Source organism: Gopherus evgoodei, chromosome 5 (genome assembly GCF_007399415.2).
Source record: "Gopherus evgoodei ecotype Sinaloan lineage chromosome 5, rGopEvg1_v1.p, whole genome shotgun sequence".
Taxonomy (NCBI): domain Eukaryota; kingdom Metazoa; phylum Chordata; order Testudines; family Testudinidae; genus Gopherus; species Gopherus evgoodei.
In genome coordinates, this window is record NC_044326.1 from 114,067,176 (window position 1) to 114,091,671 (window position 24,496).

At 39.4% G+C, this 24,496-nt stretch overlaps 1 protein-coding gene across 1 annotated transcript in view; it reads right to left on the minus strand.

Annotated features, from left to right (window-relative positions):
* COL25A1 (collagen type XXV alpha 1 chain) overlaps nucleotides 1-24,496 on the minus strand; it is a 431,307-nt gene that overhangs the window by 140,075 nt on the left and 266,736 nt on the right. Inside the window, exon 5 of the mRNA XM_030564569.1 lies at nucleotides 23,921-23,938. Within this exon, the coding sequence (XP_030420429.1) occupies nucleotides 23,921-23,938 (18 nt within the window). The remainder of the gene's footprint in view (nucleotides 1-23,920; nucleotides 23,939-24,496) is intronic.

Below are 24,496 nucleotides of genomic sequence, written 5' to 3' on the forward strand. Positions count from 1 at the left end.
GGTTCACATGCCAAACAGTTAAAATTGCATGCAGAATTCTGTATTCTGTGTCAGCAACTGACCCCATGAATGCTTGTATTGATGTGACTCAGAGGGATAATAATGCAGCACATTTTCAGTAGGCCTGCTTTAAAACATGTGAATACATATATCAAGCTTGCAAGCTCTCGGACAAACATATATCAATATTTACCAATAGTTACTGCAGAATATTGTCTGAGAGTATAGCATGTGTGTAGTAACTGTTGGTAAACACTGACTTTAAAATGGTGACCACTGAACCGAGAAAACAATATCTGCTGTGGTTACATTCCATTACCTTAAAAAAATAATCCTTTAACTGACCCTCGACGACCCATCAATTGCGCACTATAGCTAAGGGATCAGATTCACTAATGCTGTACATTACACTCCCTGTGCCAGTGAGGCCGCCTGCAACCCAAAGATATTCATCTCAATTTAAGGAAGGACCGGGCATTTTACTGCCACTGCACTCTCTTGGGATTTCCGTCGGGGGGGGGGGGCAGAATGCAGTTATTCACAGTCTGGTTTCAACAGAAACTCCACTGGCAGAAACTGCTGAAGGCATGGTACAACTGTTGCAGCTATAGCCCTTCCCGACCAGTGCCACCCACTTGCTGGGCTCACTCACAGGCATATAATTAGCCCATGATGACACAACTAAGGATGCAGTCAATTTGCACTACCACAACCTTCTTCCCAGGAGACATACTAGTGATCTGGGAGCATGAATGTGAATCCAACCAATGATTTTTAATAGAGCTCGTTCTAGGGTGACCAGACAGCAAGTGTGAAAAATCAGGACGGGGGTGGGGGGTAATAGGAGCCTATATAAGAAAAAGACCCAAAAATCGGGACTGTCCCTATATAATTGGGACATCTGGTCACTCTAGCTTGGTTAATTATTCACAATTGTCTGATGGATCAAATTGATTGCTGGGAGTGTTTGCTTTTTGCACAATATGGCTAGTTACCTAAGTTACATAGTATTGTTTCTGTTTCTTGACTGGATGTTTTATAATTTAAAAGACTCTCCCTTTCTGCTTACAAATTATCCAAAAGTATTCATTAACGTTCAACAAATCTATTGTATGACCAAATAAAAATATCTTTTCAAAATGGCCACAAGGGCATTTTTGGTGAGAATACTCTCACAAACACTTGTACTTTTATTCACAATGCTTTTGCTTCCCGTGGGCTTTCCTGCAAATAAAAATTAGCTCTCCTAAATACCAGTAAAGGGAATCAGTGGCATTTCATTGCAAGAATATTCAAGTAATATTTTATGGCTGTATTCACCCAGCTCTAGTTTTTGAGAATACCATTTCCATTGTTTTGGGAACTTTAAAAAGGAAATCACAACCCTCAGCCTTTGACATCTTCTTTCCATTTGTGTGGAGAAATTCTCCCAAGGTTTTACTGCAGGATTTATTGATGTGTGTGTTCGGGGGAGGGAGGAAAGACTGTAAGGATTTGGTATGAGGCAAAGTGATGTTTGTGGAGGTGGGGTGAGAGTTGGGGACTGGTTTGTTTAAAGGAGGGCAAGTGTTGCAGAGGGTTTGTTTTTCCCCAAAACGCTATTCTTTCTTCTTGTTAAAGAGCATAGATACAAAGAACTCAGTGAGTTTAAAAAAATGTTAATTTCGAAGGCTGCAACAGAGATGTCTTGCCCTTTTCCAAAAGAGCTTTCTGTGCTTTCGTCTGTGAGATGGCAGAGATCAGGCCTCTAGCTGCTGCACAAATGTGAAAGCATTTTGTGTCTGTTATGTGAAACATCTGAGGTCAGAGCATTTCTGAAATAACTTTACAGTGTTTTCATTGAACACAGAGGCTCTTTTCTCAAAGTGTAATTATCTACTGCAGACTGCCATACATTTTCAAATACAGTTGATAGCCTCTTTGGCATAAGCAAGGCCTCGTAAATCACAAACACATGCAAAATTTGCATTCATAATTGGATGATAAATACTACTCTTTTTAAAACAGGGTGTTCCAAAGCAGACTAAAAGGCGTCCAGGCACCTGCCAACTGAGAACAAAGCTGAAGTAAGGGTCAACTGTATTTTACAGCTGCTGCTGCCCCTGAGAACAGACACAAGCTACATTTATACACTCAGGACTAATGGCAGGTGCTTCTTTCTTGCTGTCTTGACTGAAGCCACATTTCCATTCCCTTGTCACATCCTCGTTAATATAAATAGGTATACAAGGAGTGAAAGGCCAGGGCCAGGGCGAGGGCAAGACATCATGAGGCCTAATCCTGCAGTCTGCATTCAGACAACATTCCCATTGAAGTTTATGAGAGAAATATCTGAGCTAGGTTTGCAGGATTTTTCCCATAGGTAGTATTTCATGGCACATTATCTAAAAGGTGCTAATTTTTTACTTTACTGTGACAGCTATTTCCCACCTGTAAAGGTCTTCTGCTGATTATATTAGCAAAATCTTCTCAACAGCCAGTATTTCAAACAATTTAAAAAATATATTTGATTGTGCATTCTGTTATCTTCTAAGCTAGTCCAAGCTTTCTCTAAAAGTATAAACACAGCCACAATCTTCTCTTCATTATAGACCCCAACTTCAATCTGCATAACATGTCTCTGCATTAAGAACCAGTATACTGTATATTTGACAAAGAAGTTTCCCAACTTTACTCTATGGTCTGTCTCTACATTATGATCTGTTTCTATACAAACAGTTAAACAGGACATGAAATTAAGAGTGAGGCTCTATAATTTAATAGGGAAGATGTAGAGTGTATAATGTAGTATGACACCTGACAGATCAGGAATACGCATGAGCAGGAGGTTTAAAGATATAGCAATGTGTCCAGGTTACATATAGAAGGCCATATTCGCAGCTGTGCACCCCAAGGTGTGGGTCTCTGGTGATAGTAAGTTCACTCCACTAGGAGCAGTAAAGCAGATGTGCAAGTTACTGGCAATCTCCGGAAGTCAGAGGTATTTGGCACAGGCCACGAACTGTGTTGAGTAGCCTGTGATGATATAAGGTCAACACAGGCAGAGCATCCACCAGTGGGGCTTCTAGGGAACCCCAACTGTAAAACAAAGCTGTTCTCCCCTAGTAGAACCACTGTGGAAGGGGCTGATAATACTTTTTTCTCCCTTCTCTTTTCTAACCCTCAGCTAGCTTTCTTTGTGAGCCCAAGCAGGTATCGACTTTCTAATGTGTCGGGGAGTGCTCGACCCCTGCTGACCCCCAGGTCCTGCCCCTACTCTATCCCTTCCCCCAAGGTCCCACTCCCACCCTGCCTCTTCCCACCTTATTCTGCCCCTTCACCCCGAGCACACCCCAACCTAGCTCCTCCCTTTCCAGAGCCTCCTGCACTCCGCAGAACAGCTGATTGCAGCAAGTGGGAGGAGCTGGCTTGGAGTGGGAAGAGCTAATCGGGGGGCTGTCGGTGGGTTATCAGCATCCACTATCTTTTTCCCCTGGGTGCTCCAGGTCCAGAGCACCCATGGTGTCAGTGCCTATTGGCCCAAGGAGATCCCTGCACACGTAGGACGGAATCTGGCTTGCAGAATTAAAAATATCTATGAATTAAGGTTTCATTTTTAATTTTGGACAAAATAACCCCACAATGATTTTGTCACTGAATTACAATGCGTACTGAGAGCTTAAGGAACACTTAGAGAACAACTGTGGTCTTCTGAAGGGTGCCCAGGATGAAAAAGAATTAAAGAACTGACTACAAACAAGAGACAGCATCAATGCAATTGCAGAAATGCAACTAATTAGCCAACTAAGAACAAAACATTTTAAAAAAATTATAATATGCAGGTTAGACTAGCGCAAGCCAAATCTTACAGTAAGCACACAAACCCAGGAGATAACCTGGAAGAGTTATCAGGCAGCTTCTCATTATTGATAAACTGGCATAAAAATATTTTCACAATTATATAAAATATAACATGAACCTAGAATTTTTTGCTGTTTGTTTTTTAAGGATTTTATTTCAGTGATGGAATGTAGTTTCTGTAGGCAAGGAAGAGCCATTTCACTATGAATGTGTTGATATTTCTTCCTTCACCATTTTGCTCAGAACTATCAGCTATCCCAAATTACAAGAGATTTCCTTGACTTTGAAACTAAAATTTACATCAAACTCATAGAAACCCAGCAATTATTGTAAAATATCATAGGATTGGATATATTGAATTATTAAATGTGATGTTAGAGAAAGTACTAAGAAAAGAGTAACAAAATCATTGTAAGCTTCCTGGCCTATTATTTTTCCTGTTTCCCTTCTGAGCCCAGGAATGTTAAGCTGCATGGTTTTGGAGTTCATTAAATTTGGCCATGTTTGCAGACAAGGGCTGTGTTAGCTGGCGCACAATGCCAGCATCTCACCTTGAATCAAATTTACTAATGCTCTCCAAAATTTCCAGGGCATTTGTAGACCTTCTTCCTCTTAACCAATGCTGCCTCCATCCCCTTTCTTGGACGCGTTTCATTCTCCCCTCTGGGATTCTCATAGTTTCTCTTGGATCATAAAAAAACTCTTCATAAATTTTGCTTTACTCTCCTCCGCTGCACTTCAGTTTCTTTTTGTTACATCTTTCTTCCAGTACAGAAGAAAAGAAGTCTTCATATTTGACAGTGCAATTTGTACCTCACTGAATAATCAACAGCCAAAAAGTAAGACGTAAAATCATTGCACATAACATATCTTAGATGAACAATTCAGTCTTGTAATTTACTTGTTGATGTCAATGTTAACCTTAACCTGACATTTATTTACACCACTGTGTCCAGAATGCAGTGATATACACTGCTATGTAAATCACATAGGTTCTTAAACTGCAGGGTAGAAAATATGATCTACCTAAGAGGTTCCAGGAAAGCAAAGACATATTATAATAGAACTACTTTACACATGTATCTTCGCTTCTCATACAGTGCTGGGGTTGAGATCAGGATTTTCAGCCCTACAATACTGCTCCTAAAACTCTCAGAGAACTATAGTGGCCAGTGGTTCACCACAGAACTTTTCCACAGTGCTTCCAGCCACCCCAGTGATAAGGTACCAAGCCAGAGTATGAAGCTCAAATTCCCAGCATGTTTGCACATTGTCCTATTGCTATATGTCCTTTGAACACGTTATCCTTCATCTTACATGCATTTTCTTTGACTAATCAATATAGCTGTCTTCCTTCTTCTTCAAAAAACCACAAACATCAGTGCAAATAATACTTAAAAAAAAATTCCAGGACACTGAAAGAATACTCGTGTACACTGCCTGGGTTTTATAGATAAAGGGTCAAATTTACCTCCAGCATAAGTGAATACAACTCCATTTACGTCAGTAGTATTGAGCCTGGCTATACTAGCAATGCCTTTGGCCCAATTTCTCTTCCTAGCAGTCCAATATAAACAATCAGTCAAGCATAATGACATTCTGAATCAAATTGTTAAGTCTCTTCTGAACCAGAGCAAGATGAGTATCTGCAGGATACTCCTAGACCCACTGTGCTAGCATGACACCATGACCAAGAATATAATGGCAGAGAAATGAGGTGCATTAGCAGAACCAGAATACTGAGGTAATTCTCTCATCCAGAATACAATCAGTTCCTGGATGCAATTTGTTGGCTAATATAATATAATGAATATACTTCCGAGACCAAAAAATTTGAGCCATCACCTCACTGGTCACAATATGTTTCCCTATGCTCATACTTTGTATCTCTGCATTAGCATGAATTTACTGATATTCTTATGTATCAGAGGGGTAGCCGTGTTAGTCTGGATCTGTAAAAGCAGCAAAGAATCCTGTGGCACCTTATAGACTAACTGATGTTTTGGAGCATGAGCTTTCGTGGGTGAATACCCACTTCGTCAGATGCATGTATTCACCCACGAAAGCTCATGCTCCAAAACGTCTGTTAGTCTATAAGGTGCCACAGGATTCTTTGCTGCTGATATTCTTATGTATCCATGCAAATTTTGAGCACTTATGAGGATGGATACAATGAATTCATAAAGCCATATCAAAGATTCTTGTGATAAAATGTAGCTATATCTCTATTGCCAACTACACCTCTACCCCGATATAACACTGTCCTCGGGAGCCAAAAAATCTTACTGTGTTATGGGTGAAACCGCGTTGTATCGAACTTGCTTTGATCCCCTGGAGAACTGCTTTACCATGTTATGTCCGAATTCATGTTATATTGGGTTGTTTATATCAGCGTAGAGGTGTATACAGTAACTAATTAGCGATGGACAAACCATAGAAGGATTAGTATTCATAGGCCAGTTCAGATATGCATCCAAAACTTTGTTCAGTCTCGTACTGCTTAAACATATGAATCTAGTACATAAGAATATAAGAAAGGCCATACTGGGTCAGACCAAAGGTCCATTTAGCTTTGTATCCTGTCTTCCAATAGAGGCCATTGCCAGGTGCTTCAGAGGGAATGAACAGAACGAGTAATCATCAAATACTGGCAAAAAGTGCTGACTGAGTCCTTTAGACTGAAGTCATCCACATATCCACAGAAGAAGTGCAGCATGTGTGAAGGATGTCCACTTTGACCCACCGACATGTCTCAGCCTTGACCTGAAGGGAATACTTCACATCAGGATGAAATCTCAGCCTCAACGGCCATTTAACTCCTTCGCAAACCTGCGGAGACTACCATCCATGTTGTTTTTTATTCTGGGAATGGGGAGAATTGTTCCTTGGTAAATGGAATGAAACCACTCAAGTTACACAGGCAGCTGAAAAGCTGTTTGGTGATAACTTTCAATAACAGCCTATCTGAGTCATAACTTATCTTTAAAGACTGGCCATTCAGAGACTGAAGCAGCACAGCTGTTTATTTCCTTTTCCCTTCCCCAAGCTCAATCCCCTATTTAGTCCACTCTTCCCCTGCCCTGGGGATGGAGTCCTAGTCTATCCCCATTCTGGAAGATGTCAAGTGGTGCTCTTTTCTTCTTCCTGCCATGTTCTCTCTCAACTGGGATTAAATGTGTGTATCCATGCCAGAATTTCAATGTAATACTATATTTCTCACACTAGTGTTCACTCTGCATCTCTGTGTTCGTAAGTAACAAGTGAGCGCATAATCAGTTATGTCACATCTCAAGCATGGAAGGGGAAAAATGCTTTCTAATTCCCCTTAACACTAACAGAAGGTATTTGTTGGAAGCCACAGGCACTTGATAGGATTCAATAGCAAGAGAACGTGCAGTTGATTCTGGCATTGTACTTTTGTTAATAAATATTCACTGCAGTCAACAGAGATTAATGCCTTCAAATTCAGGTAGCAGAACAATAAATCAATCAGCTGCAAAAACTGCATGAATGAAAAAAGGAGGAAGAAGAAAGGCATTAAAGGCTACTTTAGCATTTACAATAGAAAGGAACTAGAGTCTGGGCAAAGAATTATCAAAGCACCTTTCCACAGAAAAATTGCGTTTATTACAGTGTCAAACTCTGTTAAGCTGGAAAAGGGAGTTATAGCTATAAACAGATTTATAACTTCAGATTTCACACACCTTTCATTGTACACTAAAGATTAAAGTGGCCATGAAACAAAACAAGAAACGAAGGAAAAATAAATAGAATTGCTAGATCTCCCCATCAGCCCCACATTTTAGGATTACCAATGATATAATACAAGTCTGTATTGTTTTGTGAACATTTCTCAAAAGATATGATGTTAATTTAAGCCCAGGCCTAAGAGGGCCCACTAGGTACTGACTCTGATCACAAAGCTCTGCCTTATGGAAGCAGTTAATGTAGTTTAGAACTGAAAGAACACTTGGGAGAGAAAAAACCTTAAAGGGAAGAGTCCAATGAAATTCAGGGTTTATAAAACTGTATAGATCAGAGAAGCACATTCTGGGTTTCTTTCCTAGCACAATACAAATTAAACACCAAAATTACACCTCCTGCCAATCAAAGCCATAAACCCCTTTTTTCCAAGGTCTTTTGAGATATAAACATGCTGTTAAACCTCTTTTTTTCTCTTTTTTACATTTCCCTTTGCAGATTTTTCTGAACTGGCATGTTCTTCCATTTACTCCTAAAAGTACAATATGAAAATAGCTCCTTGATGAGGCTTTGGAAATCTTCATACACCTCTACCCCGATATAAAGCGGTCCTTGGGAGCCAAAAATCCCTACCGCGTTATAAGTGAAACCCCATTATATCGGGGTAGCAGCAGCAGGGCTCCAGCATGATTTATATGGCCCAGGGCTCCCCACAGCAGCCAGAGCCCCAGGCCCTTTAAATCACCATCTGAGCTCCGCTGCCGAGCTCCAAGGGTAGCTGCAGCAGGGCTCCAGCAGTGATTTAAAGGGCCCCGGGCTCCCTACAGCAGCCAGAGCCCCGGGACCTTTAAAGTGCTGCCCAAGCCCTGCTGCTGGAGACCTGGGGTTACCGTGCTATATGCGAACCTGTGTTATATCAGGCTGCGTTATATTGGGGTACAGGTGTATCATTTTAGGTAATTGTAGTTCACAATGTAATGTTTTATTCATGTTCAATTAAACTTGAAAAGCAGCTCCTTTAAGGCAAAGGTTGTTGTGGTTTGTCCAATTACCCAGTGGTCTAGTGGATAACTCAGTGCCTTATGAAAGACTCACTTCAGGGGTGATTTTAAGCATCTTTTTCTTTTGGATCACAGCCTCAAACACCTTGCAGAGAATTACTTCTCCTGAGGGCATGCAAGAGAGGTTCAAGAGTGCAGCTGAGCAAAATATTTTGGACACAACTTTTTTTTTTTAATGAAAAAATGCATATTTGGGTAAACTGAAATATTTGCAAATCCATGTTGAATTTGCCTAATGCTTCAGCTGGGAAAAAAAACTGAAAAAGTCAAAACAATGTTTCAGTGTGAAATGACTCTTCATTTAGAATTTTTCTTACATTTTATTTTTTAAAAGGTTAAAAAAAACCCAGAACCAAAAATAAAACTTTTGCTTACCCCAAAATTAAATTTTTTCATCTTTTTGTTTTGCCAAAAAAAATTTTTTTTTGTTTTCAGTTGATCCAATGCCAGTTCTGGCTATGTCTACACTGCAGCTAGGAAAGCATTTCCCAGAGCAGGGAGACAGACACACACTAGCTCTGCTAGAGCTAGTGCACTAGAAATAGCAGTGTGACCCACAGTGACACAGGCAAAGGCACGGGCTACCCATCCAAGTACAATCACACCTGACCCCTGGGTATGTACTCAGGTGGCTAGTCCAAGCCACCTCAGCCACTCTTCTATTTTTGGCACACTAGCTCAAGCAGAGGTAGCACATATCTGGCCACCCATACTGGGAAGCACATACCCTGAGAATAATGAGAACTTGCCACTACTAGTAGCCAGTTCAGAAGCAGTACTGCAGCATCTGTCATTCAAGCTCTCTTCCCACTTTTATGGCTCAGTGAAATCTCTCTACTTTTGTCTTTCGGGGAAAAACATTTAATTATATCCCAAGCAGAGCCTCTTGCAACCAGGAATGGAGAAGAGCAGAACTAATGTAAATGGTGGATTCTTGGTAACTTGAAGTCTTTAAATCTTGATTTGAGGACTTCAATAACTCTGAGAGAGGTTATGAGTCTATTACAGGAGTGGGTGGGTGAGGTTCCATGGCCTGCGATATGCAGGAGGTCAAACTCCATGATAACAATGGTCCCTTCTGGCCTTAAAGTCTGAGTGTCTATGAGCACAAGACTCATGCAGACCATTAGGGACCTTGCATAGGTGATGGGCAGTACAGAAAACTCCAAGATAAGTTGCTAGAAATAAAACTATGGAGCATCTGAATAGTGATGAGGTTCATCTATCACTAAGTATGTGTTGAGCACTGGTCAAGATTAAAATGTCAACAGTTTCACAGCACAGTATCTACTGAAATAACTATATACTAATTTATGGTATGTCAACTTGATAATTGTGACCACTGCACAGTTTGTTCAGATTTGAATGACTTTTTTCAAAACTGTTTGGTTTTCCACAACCTGAAAACAAGATTTAGTTATTGAAAATACTAAAAAACATGTCTCATAATTGCTATTAAATGTCAGGTGCCTCTTTTGAAGAATTTTGGGCCCAATTCAGCTCTAGTTACATAGCTGTAAATCCAAATGACGACAATAAAAGTTGCACTTACATAACTGAGCAGAACTGGGAACATGGCACTAAAAAGTACTGTGAAAGCAATCTGTTGTACAGCCACATTGAGGTGCATTAGCATTTGGCTTTTCACATAAGCCTTTAAAAATCTGGGGGCCAAATTCTGCTAACAGTTTAACCAGGATAAATCCAGAGTAACTCCATTTATTTCAGTGGAATTACTCTGGATTTATCTTGGCATCAATGAGAGCAATATTTCAACCTATGCTTGTACTGTATTTTTTCTCTTCCAGATTTTACTATAAACTACATTACAACACACATTCATTCTTTCACGGAAGCAGAACACCAAAGAAAGATTTAGATTTCCTTTTAGAAATGTCTACAAATACAACTATAAAATGCAATTGTAAAAGAGGTGGCAGGTTATATTATATAAATCATGACTGGTTAGAAGGGCAATAGCAGTAAAATATTAATATGAAGCCATAGCTGTGTAAAATATTGCCCAAGGGATAGAAGAGTTTCTGAGATTGTAATATAATCTCCATACCCTAGGAGTGAAGGAATTATTTCACAGTCTAGGTACCTTTTTAATCCTTAGGGTATGCTAAAGCTTGGGAAAATAAAACACAAAAATGTTGGAGTGAAATTTTGCACCACTGAAATTGCTTTTAAAATTTTCCTGTGGGACCTTATGTTTCCTCCTTTTCCATGCTACCTTACACATCCTGTAGGTCCTCAAATAGTTTCTCTGTCTGCCAATGTTGTTGCAACCTCAGACGTTGTGTAAACAAATCATAACATCTTTTTAAAACAAAGTACATTATGCCTGGTCATCAACTGTGGGTAATAAGAACCGTAGAATTTTACATAATCTAAATCCATTTGAGGCAAATTGCAGTCCAGCAGAACACTACAAGATACCTAAACATCCCATCTGAGACATAACAAGATAGGCAAAGTCGAATTCATGGGGTTCTAATTCTGGCTCTGACATGGATCTGTCAACCCTTGCTCACACAAGTAAGTCAGCTGAAGTCAATGAGACTACATGTATAAGTAAAGCCTACTTGTGTGAGTGATGGTTGAAGGACTGGTCCCTTAAGTCTCTGCATCAGTTTCCTCATCTGCAATAGGAGATAATAAAGACATACTTTATAGAAGTATTTTGAGAATTAGTTAATATTTATAATGTGCTTTGAAGATGAAACACCTTATAAATGCTACACATTATTGTACATCAGTTATACATATCTACATATATTTAGCCTAATGTATATATAAACATGAGGTGACTAGGGAGATTTTTTGTAACCTCTGAGACTTGCAACATTTTTTAAAAAGGAAGCAATTTAAAACAACATAAAGTTTATTAAAAACAAAACTAAACATTTTCCTAAGGCTAATATTTTTGTCTGCAAAACTCTGACCATCTTCAGGGGAAATTACACACATATGTATGTGTATATATAAATGAATATTTATTCTTTTGGCAAATGATCACTAGCAGACATACTGTACAATGAAATTGTATTATATTTCTTCGAAAATATGTTATTCTTTTAAATGTTCCCCAGCAGCTCATGATGCTTAACATTCCTTATGAATGCCAGTGTTTGAGATTATCCAAGAGCCTCTGTTATATAGCATATTATATAGCAGGGCATCCAAAGTGTGTTCCAGGGGCAGAATGTGGCCCTTGGAGTTCTGAATTATGGCCTGCTATACACAGTGGTGACCTGTAGAGATTACAGGTTGCAGCATGCCATGCTCCATCTTGATGCAAACAGGCAAATTACTGAAAATACAGAGGACATTTTGACCTGTCCTTATGAATGGAATTACAGTATTTCCTACCACACTGAGTTCTTTTTGCCTCGTTATCCTCATGTAAATGTGACCCATATGCATATAAGCAGAATAATGCATCATCAGAGAGATGCATGCCAGCACCTCATCAAATGCACATGCACATAATATATTAAATTCCTGCTAAAATCTGAAAGAGAGGGTATGATACACTAATATTTTGGTATTATAACAATACTGTTAAATCTTATATGTTTTGGGGCCTGTTCCTGCAAATGCTTATGCATGTAAGTTTACTCATGTGCACAAGTCACTATAAAGTGAACCCTTCCTGAAAATTTAGGGTAAACCAGGACCCACTGAAGTAATTGGCAAAACTCTCTCTGACTTCAATGAAGTCCGGATTTTTCCTGTGGTATGCATTACTAATCTAGCACCTACACACACAAGTAATCTTTACACTTGCAAGTAGTCCTGCTGAACTCAACTGCACTACTCAGATTCATAGAGTTTAAGGTCATAAGGACCATTAAATTATTTAGCTTGACTTCCTGCATATCACGGACCCTTAAAGTTCACCCAGTTATCCCTGTATTGACCACAGTAACTTGTGTTTGGCTAAAGCACATCTTTCAGAAAGGCATTTAGTCTTGATCTGAAGACATCAAGAGATGGATAATCCACCACTCCCCCTTGGCAGTTTGTTAATCCCCCTCACTGTTAAAAACGTGTCCCTTATTTCCATTTTGAATTTGTCTGGCCTCAACTTTTAGCCACTGATTCTTGTTAAGCCCTTCTCCATTAGATTAAAGAAGCCTTTAGTATTTGGTATTTTCTCTCCATTAAGTTACTTAAACACTGTAATCAAGTCATCTTTCAATCCTCTTTTTGATAAACTAAACAGATTGCACTCTTAAATCTCTCATTGTAAGGCATTTTCTCTACCCCTCTAAGCATTTTTGTGGCTCTTTCTTACACCAGAACTGTATTCAATATTTCAATATCAGTTTCACCAATTACACAGAGGTAAGATCACCTCCCTACTCCTACCTACTACTCCCCTGTTTATAAGTCCAAGGATTGCATCAGTCCTTTCCGCCACAGCATCACACTGAGAGCTCATGTTCAGTTGCTCATCCATGATGACACCTAAATCCTTTTCAAAGTCCTGCTCTCTGATATAGTCCCCCATTCTGTGAGTTTAGCCAGCTTTCCTTGTTCCTAGATGTATAACTTTGCATTTGGCTATATTAAAACACGTTTTGTTTGACTAGATCCATCTTATGACTGTCCTGTCCTCATTGTTGTTTACCATTTTGCCAATCTGTCTCATATGTAAATTTTATCAGTAGTAATTTTAAATTTATTTTCAGCTCACTCATGAAAATGCTAAATAGTGTTGGACCTACTACCCTAGTAAAAACACACCATTTGATGATGATTCTCCATTGGTAAGGTCCTTCGTTTTCAGTTTTTACTGATTTTTACTGAAAATTTCCCAGGTTTACAAAAACTATTAATTTATGTACTGATTTTTGCCCAAATTTTGGACCACCCAAGTACATGAAAATACCATTATGATAAAAAATATTCAGTAGATTACATTAGGTAGATGTATTTATGTTAATAATAAACTAGTTAAGTGTAAATGGTAGGCTCTTGAAGTAAGGAAATGTAGTGGAAGATACATAAATATGTATGTGTGTGCATGTATGTATGTACTGTTAATGTACAGTTCATGAAATAAACCACAGCATTCAACTGCTTTTACTTCAATATCCTCCAAACTGTGGGGCGTGGAGGAACGTCTGGGGGGCGCGGTGGAGCCCAGGCCAGCCCCCATGGGGGTTGGAGGAGGAGTGCCACCCAGCCCAGCTCTGTCCCCAGCTCCGCTCTGGCCCTGCTGCCAGCCCCAGCCCCAAGCTGCAGACCTGCCCCTGCTCCTAAATAGATTATGTTGATGCATTTACCTTTATCAACCAAACATGTAATCTCCATCAAAGTATTAAATCAAGGCTTGTTTTACAAGACCTATTTTTCACAAAAACACGTGGACTAGCATTAATTATATTCCTATTCTTTAATTCTTTATTAATTGGTAAATGGTGAATTCTCTGTAACTCGAAGTCTTTAAACCATGGTTTGAGGACTCCTGTAATTCAGCCAGAGGTTATGGGCCTGTTACCGGGTGGGGTAGATGAGGTTCTATGGCCTGCAATGTGCAGGAGGTCAGCCTAGATCAGGGGTCAGCAACCTTTCAGAAGTGGTGTGTCAAGTCTTCATTTATTCACTCTAATTTAAGGTTTCGTGTACCAGTAATACATTTTAACGTTTTTAGACTGTCTCTTTCTATAAGTCCATAATATATAAGTAAACTATTGTTGTAAGTAAAGTAAATAAGATTTTTTAATTGTTTAAGAAACTTCTTTTAAAATTAAATTAAAATGCATAGCTCCCGGACTGGTGGCCAGGACCTGGGCAGTGTGAGTGCCACTAAAAATCAGCTTGCATGCTGCCTTTGGCACACGTGCCATAGGTTGCCAACCCCTGGCCTAGATGATCACAATGGTCCCTTCTGACCTTAAAGTCTGGGAGTCTAATTAAATCTCACATCAGCTTTTCTATTATTTTGCCAGGGATTAATGTCAGGCTAATCAGCCTATAAGTTACCTGGTCAACCCATCTGCCCTTTTAACATTGGTACAACATTAACATCTCACATGAATAAGGACTGCTTTATTCTCATAAAAGATGCAGGATCAGGCCCTAGATAATAGAGGTCAGTTCAGATATTTTAAAGCTGCCTAACAGCTTGATAAAGAACATTTCTCAAATTTCTTGATTTTTATTTTGTTTTGTTTAGCTTCAGTGAAACTATAGGAATCTGCAACAGATCGAGCTAGAATTTAGAACTGAAAGAGAGCATGAGGATCATTAAAAATGTTAGGGTAATAGGCATTTAATATGGAATACAAAACATATGAAGATAGCAAAATACCACGTTATATACTTGAACATCGTACAGTATTTTGCTCTCACATAATTCCTAATAAAACACAGAGGACGCTACTACTGTTTCACAGCTTTTAGAACTATACCAGTAAAACGTAACTTTAATCTGACTAAGAACTAGGAAATGCTATGGGAATACAAGAGATGTTTCATAGTTTGTTAATTGTTTTTTTGACAAGTTATTTGTAGATCTCAAACGGGAACCTCAGTATTATGCTTGCAATTGGCCTCTTGTGCTCATGTGTTCTTTGTTGAGTAATACTACACAGAATTAAGGAATGCAAGTCATTTTTGCTCTTCTTGCCATGAGAAGATCTAAGCCCTAAAAATACCGTGGTGATGAGTGTGAAATCAATTCCCAGTTAAAAAGATAGAATGTGCATGGTATGTTTCCACTTAACACTAACGTTAAGTGTGTGAGATGAGGGAAACAGATCCATCCTGGTTTTGTCTTAAAAGAGGTATTGGTGGGTTTCAGAAACTATGGGCCTATCAAAAGAAACTAGAGATAACACCCTTCAAATTGAAGTAGATGGTTAATTTGTTCTCCCTACAGCCTCTCCATCATGCCTCCCTTAGGAATTATTTGATTAAACTGCACCTAGGTCTTTCAGAGCCTAATTCTGCAACTGCTGAGCAATGCCTTCAAGGTGCTGAGTGCCCTCCATTCCCATGAATTTAACTGGGAGATGGGGATACTCAGCGAGCTGCAGAAGGTGCTCAGTGCCCTTCAAAATTGAGCCCCACCTATTCAGAGAATCTATCCCTCCAATTTGTCTTCATCTGCTACATGCAGCTATTCCTGGGAGGGTCCTTCACCAGCAGACGAGGAAGAAAAAACTCTATAGCTGTGGATCAGCACCCTTGGCACTTATGTTAGCCTGCACAGAGTCCTGTTTCTAAATGATGCTGACTCCGATGGTTTTCTTTCATTTTGATTGCTACATTGGTTTATATTCTTATACATTTCTGGAGTGGAAAAAAACTCTGAAAGCTGCTTTAAAATATTATTGGGATTAACAGATTTGCTGAGACATCTTTCTGAACCAGAAAAATAAATCTGTACAACATCAGTACCTGGATCTGCTGGCAAGCACTTAAATATTCTGCTCTCTGAACACAAGATTTCCAAAGCTGATTACCCAAACTGCAACCCTAAGTAGGAAACTGAATAAGCAAAATGCCTTTTCTGCACAAAGTAGGTAAATGCAATTGAAAATATATTTTGTATGAGAGCCTCATCCCCGTGCCAGTTCCTTTACACTGGCAAAAAGGCAGAATGGAGTAAAGGGACTCTAAAATCCCCGGATCTGATCAGGGAGGATTCATCTGGCACAAATACTGCAGAAGACAGCCATAAAGTTGCCCTGCAAGGACCACCTCACAAGCCCTGGCAAAGGCAGTGGGAAGGGGTGTACTTGGGGCAGGGATGGGAAGGATATGTTGCGGGTGAAGGCCCAGCATGTAGTGCTGTGGAGCTTTTGCTCAGTGCTTTTACCCACAGAGTAGCCCTCAGGAGGCTGCCCTAAATACCAGGTACCTTTCCAGCTCCTGAGCAGCCAAGGATCAGGCGGGCACAAAGGCTTAAAGTGACCTTAGCCACTCCCTGCTGTGAGTCCCACGTTGTGTTTCTAGCATAGAAGCTCACCCTTTGTGTTTACATTATTTGCTCATTTACTCTCCTGAGTGGGCAATTAACATTAGGCATTCACAAATACTTGTATGCACACGTGTGTATACTTACCTGGTGCAACTGAAGCACTCATGGTTTAATATGTGCCCCTTACTGTCAAACATTTTTATCAAAAAGCTGTTTTACTACTTTGCTTTATTATATGTATACCTGAAAAATATCAACACACTTTCTAAACTATTATTAAGTTAATTACTTCTGTGAAAGTAGATTTCATACATCTTATTGTGGCTGTGTTCACATGTGGGGTTGTTTTTTTTTGAAACATCAGATATCAACAAAAAGTCTTGAGCCTAATTCTCCAGCTCTCTCTGGTGAAAATCAGGAGCAACTCCACTGAAGTCAACAGAGTTACACTGGAGCCAGGAAAGAATCAGGTCTGTTGCCTTTTACGAGGCAACTACTGTAAAGAAATGTATAGACCATGGATATGGCATTTGTTTCATTAGTTACACAACTTAATGCTGGCTGAGTGTTTCCTGCAAAGATCACATTAAATTTCAGTACTGTACAAAGATTACATTATGGCTGTAAAACGGAAGGAAGGTTACCAAACAGAGATGTAATAGCAGAGAAGTAATAAAGTGTTCAGAATACTCTCTGAAGCTCTACCAGTCAGCTACTTAAGTGACTTTGTTCAGACAAGCTTATTTATGAGCTGCACTCAGTTAAGGCTAAATCCTGATTCCACAGAAGTTAATGGCAAAACTCCCATTAACTTCAACGGCAGTAAGTTTTGGCCCTTGCTGCCAAAATGCAGACATAACAAATAGAATTTTGCACACTCTCTCTCTAATTCTCTGTCCGATTACATCCATCACCCATATGTGGTTGCTAGAAGTGAGCTGTAATGATTTTTTTTGAAAAGCCCAGTAATAACAACAAAATAAAATAGTGTAAGAGCCCAAATTATCAGAGTCTGGGCCCAACCTTCTTCTCATTTACACGGGTGTAACTCTATTGACTTGATATTCTGAATATAAATGATTGCAACCAAGAGGAGAATCATTGTCTTTACGTCCAGACAAAACTACAAATGCTATAAATACCTTTATAAAGAACATTATTTAATTCTGGTTCAATGTCTCTTCTTCCTTATTATAAAAGTCTGGTAAATTTTTAATTCCCATAAAAAGAAAATAAATTCCCCCTTAACTTCTAGAACCTGTCAAGATATGATTTCACGGTTCTATGTCTTCCATTCAAAGGATGTAGACATCACTAATACCTAATACAGGACAGGGGATATGCAGTAGCTCTCTGCACTGTTTATATGTTAGTGAAGTCATCTACTGTAGGAGAAAAAAAAGACTGACTCAGTGTCTTTAAAGGTAAAAAGCTTTTTGGCTTCATTTTAAATGACAGATAACAGTAATGAGGACGTACAGTGGGCCTTATACTGAAGTCCTGACTTTGTTATTCAAACTTCAATTTTTACTTAAAAAATGCAGTTTTACACAAAGACATGAGTGAACGTACCAACTTTGTAGCAGCAGTTTCATAGCCCATATTTATGCTTGGAAGAATTAGATTTACATAAAATTTCAATGGATAATATGGATATTGATTTTTGACTTTTTTTCCCTATTTTTATCAATTTACATTTTCACAGTTGTGAGAAATTACACAGGAATAAAACAATGGGGAAAAGAGTTACACAGTTATTTAATGACAGAAAAGCTGAGATTCAAAAAGTTAACGTCTGATAGCCATTGAAACACAAATTGTCAGTATCACATGTCAAAATATACAACTAAATATTCTTAAAGCAAACTCTAGTAAGTTCTCAGGCAGAACTGTACATTTCAATGATCATTGATGGAAATATATTTTAGTTGGTTTGTGTATAGAAGGTGAAATTGACATTTCCCGACATTTGCTGATAAAAATCAAATCCTTTCAAGCACACCTATATTGAAATTATGGCTCTAATTATATCATTTAAACTAATGACCACAACTATACCAATTTCACTCCATACTTAACTCAACCCACTGTGCCTAGAAATCACGGATTTATGAGACTGTACAAGCAGCAAAGAGTCCTGTGGCACCTTATAGACTAACAGACGTTTTGGAGCACGAGCTTTCGTGGGTGAATACCCACTTCGTCGGATGCAGTGACTGTACATGACTTTTTGTAACATTGATCAAATTTCTAAAGTTTGAGGCTTAAGTTTGACCTGCATGCACTGTGCATCACACATAACGCAAATCTGCACCAACAAATGGCATTTTCACATAATAAATGGGCATATCTCATTTTATTGTTCAGCAGGGGGAGGAACCACTTGATGAAGTGAGGTATCAGCAGCCACTAAGAGGGGAACAGCTGCCAGATCTTTCTGCAGAGTGGAACAGGTGGTGGCCCAGATGACAGCCATCTCCTGTGAGTTTGGGGCTTCTCTCACTCATTATGACAAGGCACTGGATGATCAGAGGTGGGTGCTTGCTGACAAGAATTTCTGGCTGATGGACAGCTAGAAGACAATGTCCTTCAGTGAGCATTGGCTCTATTGGCAGGGAGGAAGTAAATGGAGTATTGCTTCTTCTGCAACAGCAGTCATGGGCTCCTTCTCTGGACCTGGTTTTGATCCTGCACACTGAGCTTTTCTTTCCCTCTCCGCCATCCTCTACACTCCATGGTAATGTTTCAAGCACTCATGTGGAGAAACTGTTGAAGAGTTTAAACCTCAATTTGGAGCAGCTCGAGAAAGGGAAGCCATTTTGAGGGAATAATGGATATTGTTGTTAGGCTTTGTTGTGTTGGCGCTGTAGCAGATAACAGCCTGTTTTCCAACTCTTTAGTGTACCCACAACACTATTTATTCTTATGACCTGCACACCATGACTATAGCTTTAACCAGGGGCGGCTCTAGGGATTTTGCCGCCCTACGCACGGCAGGCAAGCTGCCTTCGGTGGTTTGCCTGTGGAGGGTCTGGTGGTTCTCTTTAACAAAGCTACCTACACCTAGCAGCCTGGTGTAAACCAGCCTCCCCAAAACTAAATTATATATATATTTATTGACGAAGGTACCTCAAAAGGCTGAATGTGGATGGCTATCCAAACTGCCTGCACTTATAGAGAAACTCAGCAGGCCTTGCAGCCCACTATCCCCATACAATTGCCTTCCAACTCTACTCAGTGATTGCTTCTTAAGCAAAAGGACCTGTTGCCTGCTACCCTCCTCTAGTTTCTTTGGAGGATGCACTGCTCTCTCTTCCAGTGTCTTTGCGGGGCCACCAGTCATAGCCAGTACTCCCCTAGAATCCTGGAAGTTCTCTAAGGGATGATAAACTGCTTTTCCACGCACATTGCAGTACAAGACATCACAGAGCTACACTCTGTGTGCTGTTGACAATTTTTTTTCCTGCCTCTCTCAGAAAAAAAGTACAATATGAAGGCACTGCTCTTAGAAAACATATCAAAGTGTTTTTTTGCCAAACCCGCTGACTACATAGAGTAGCTTCAGCCAATCAGGAAACCAAAGCCAATACTATGGGGCTTTGGGGATCAAATATAACTGAGTATTGTTGCTTGAAGTTAAGGAAGCTCAAAGTTAAAAAAAAATTCAAACATTTGTCACAAAAAGTGTTGCAGTTCCCTTATAACGTGTAAGCAGAGTCAGGATGAGCTCTACCCTGACATCTAGTGGTGAATTATGGGGAGTGTGTGGAAAGGAATTTTAGGTATTTGCATTGGCACACCCACCCCACCTAGCATAGCCCACGGCAGCCTGGGATGGTTATTTTTGACAGCTCTGGGATCCCCAATTTCTTTGTTATTGGGGCAGGAGGAATAAAGTGTTGTCACCCTGATTATGTGAATGAGCAACTATGAAACTGCTTTATGATAGAGATGTCTCAGTATCAATTAAGTAGCACTTGCTAGACAAGGGATATGGGTGCCAAAACCCATTGAAAGGAGAGAGGTTGGGGACTGGTGTGTGTACCTGATGGTATGGGCCCCTTTTGAGGGCCTGGAACACCAGTTGCACATCCTCCTCTCTTCACTGTTGAAGAGTAGAGCTAATTTTGATTCCATTAGGAGTCCATTTAGAGGCTGCTGAGCTGAATTCATGTTGAGCCAATGGTGCACCAGCATCGGGGCTCCCCTACTACAAGCTGAAATAACTAAATAGAACTAAGCTTACTGAGCTGAGATCGCTGAGTGCTGTGTTAACTACTGGGGGGAGCCTGAAGATCTATTGCTAAGCGGCTGGCAGAGAGGAGCAGTTTGCAGCATGTTGGAGCAGCCCGTGGAACAGTGAGTGGAGTGGAGAGGTTTGCGGGGACGGCTGGAGTGGCTCACGGGTTGGCTGGAGGAGCGGCACAGCTGGTGTGGTGAAGGCTGAAGCAGAACTCCATGGAGAGGCACAGCAGTTGGCCCTAGCCCACGTAAGGTGTCCCTTAACATCCTGTGTGTGCCCCCCACCATTTTCACCCAGGGTGGGGGGGTAAAACTCTGCAGATAAACTTTTGAATTCTGGGTTGGCACTGACCAGAGACTTTCGGGTTGTTGGACTTTGGGGTGATTGGACTTAAGACCCTAAGGGGGGAAAGGACATTGCCAAACGTACTTGGAGGTGGGTTTTTGCTTATGGTTTGTGTTATAATCCTGTTTGTGGTGTTTCTCCAACGTGATGCCGCATTGTTTCCCTCCTTTATTAAAAGGATTTTGCTACACTCAGACTCCGTGCTTGCAAGTGGGGAAGTATTGCCTCCTAGAGGCGCCTGGGGGGGGGGTTGGTATGTAATTGTCCCAGGTCACTGGGTGGGGGTTGAAGCCGGTTATGCATTGTGTTATTGAAATGGAACCCCTGGATACTGAACCCGGCCCTTGTTGCTGCCAATTCAAAGGGGCAGAAGGGTTATACGTACAAAACTTTAAATTGGGAAGTATCAAATGGATGTAAAATTCTTTCACAGACGTTTCACAAATATAAAAATAGGCAATATCTGACTAAAACAAATATTCATGATTAATATTTTGCCATGTTCTAATAAGGATTTGGAGGGCCAGTTAAGAGAGGAGAGTAGTCTCTGTAAAGCTGTGATGTCCCATATAAAGTGCAGATGGCAAGTTGTCAGTGTCTTGGCTTGGTCTCTTAAGTAGTTATGCTGGAACACTGGAAGAAGTATACTGCACCAGGAAAAGGCCGGGCACAGGGTACTTCCATGTGAGGCTGGGTGAAACAAAGCCACAATTAAGCACTTTGACCGTATTTTTATTTATTGGTGGTGGGTATTATTTTTATTTATTATTTGTAGTACGCAGGAGCCACAGTCTTGGATCTGGACTCCTTTGTGACAGGCACTGTATGAATACTCAACTAAAAGAGCTCACAGCGGGATTTCCTAAGCAAGTTTGGTCTTTTCTTTGATTATTGTAGTATGTTCATTGTTTTCTAACATTTATGTTCCTTCTGTTACTAGAAAAAAATAACAAAAGTTACTCTTTTTCTCATTAATGTAACACATCTTCTTTCATTGCCAGGGTATTATATTCTATGTAGGCTGAACTATAACCTACAGGTAATATTCTGTTCTTTGATAAATGTATGTATTTCCATTGTATTCAATAGGAGTTGCATCGTCATGCCTGAGGGGAGAATTTGGCCTTATGGATTCCCATTGGAAATGAACCCTTTTGGTGAATGTTAATCACTGGATTTCATATCCTCAATAAGACACATCTGATGTTCTTTGGGATCATTTTAGCACCAGCCTTTCAACTTTAAATTGCCAAAGCACTGATTCCTGTATTGCGACAATTCCTCAGAGTAATTTTGTTAACAGTAGGGTATTCAAAACTGTTTTCTATTTAAAGGAAAAAAGTAACCATAAATAGGTGCTGTACTATTTAAAAGCTATGACAAAAAATCTGTAGTTCTGCTTTGGGTTCAATATTGTCAGCAGTAGAACAGGAACAGGAGCTTTTATAGAAAATGTTCACGGTTTGTAAGACAGGGATCATTTTTACTGAGCTGAAATAGGAAAAACAAAATTAAATGAACTTTTATATTGTATTCTTATGAAAAAGACCCCATTGATATTGAATCAATAAAAATTTAAATACAACTGTTTTCCAGTTGTTGTGGATTTATTTATGTGCAGTATTTATGTATGTGTTGCATGGATGTAGTAAATACTTCATACACATCAAGGTTGACCCAAGAATAGGTGTTAATGTAGGACACAGTACTGTAATGTAGCTCTGCTCTTAGTGCAAATAAATAGACCTAGAACACAGGAAACTTTCTAAGTGTTCCCTTTGTCAGCACAGGAAACTTATTCTTTGGAGCCAGGAAGCCATTTAGTTTAGCCAAGCCGATTAACTTTTTGCACTCCAAATTCCTCATAAGCATAGTTAAGACTGGGAAAATTACATAGTACCAAATGCTGACCAAAAATGTTTAATTAAAACTGGGGAGGGGCAGTTTGCTAAAAGTGTATGCTTTCTGTGAAAAACATTAATTTTCCATTAAAAAAAACTCTAAATATCAGAAAACCATAAAGTTTTCAGGCAAAAAAAAATCAAAATATTTCATGGTGCATTACAACCATGGAAATGGAAAGAACCTTAATTTTATATTAACTAAAATCCAGTTTAGTTTTGCCTACTTCTCCTTCTCTTTTGCTCTTCCATTTTCTGAATATAACCCAATTTATATATAATTTATATATAATTTCTGTTATTTCTAATACTTCTCCTCTTTTATTGTCTGTGTCTGACTGAGATCTCAGGATGAATTTCCTTTTCACTTAATTCCCATTTCTTTAATTACGCCTCACATGACATGTAGTTGTGCTATTCTTAACCAAAGCAGAACTAATTCAGGGATTGTATACTATTAATCAAAGTAGCAAGTAGTGCAATATCTGAAATAACTGAAGCCTGCCCAGATTACAACAGCATTATTAGTATGTGATTAATAAGCGGTTAATGTGAACCAGCTCCTGCTACACATTTGCTAAGTTATTTCATCTTGCTTTAAAGTTATGTGGCAAAGTTTCAATCCATAGTTAAGTGATCTGCTTTATTTGGTAATACATTGTTAAACCCACCATCTGGTCAAACAGCTGATGGAATTAAAACAACCATATGGGGGCCCCATGTTTCTCTCTTGGGAAATATTTGGTCTACTGTGTTGTGTAATGATTACCAGCCTCTAGCTTTTTTTAAATGCCAGTCCCAAAAAATAAAAAGAATTTGAAGATAATCAGAGTTCTGTTGACTCCACAGTTAGGCATAATCTAGTGTAAAAGAACAAGATGACACTTACTTGAGGACCAGGTTGACCCTGCAAAATAAAAAAAGAGAGGGAGAGAGAGGGCGAGTTACAAAAAGATCATTAACCTGAACAGAACCTGACAAAGTTTTCTGATAAGAAGGTGATGAACATTCCAGCAAGAAGCAACCTCGATAAAATTAGATTATGGAGTCTCATCATTATGTTCAATTAGAACTAAAATTAGTGGCTTTTTGTCACAATTAACTGATCCATGGGAAATTATGACAATAATACACCTTCATTTAAGAAACTTCATAGTTCTACTGCTCAGATTAGTGTGATACAAAAATGATGGAAGGACTTAAATTAACTATACAGGAGTGAGGGAGACGATACAGATATTGGATTTATTTAGGTAAAAACTCTGGAATTTATTTATTTATTTTAAGCAGTTAAACTACTGTATCAGGCTTGATTTACCACACTGGTGCAGGGAGGTGTAAACTACTCTCTATTTGGAATTGGAAAAGGTTGAGAAATAGGCAACAAACATGATTAGGGGTATGGAATGGCTTCCGTGTGAGAAAAGATTAATAAGTCTGGGACTTTTCAGCTTGAAAAAGAGAC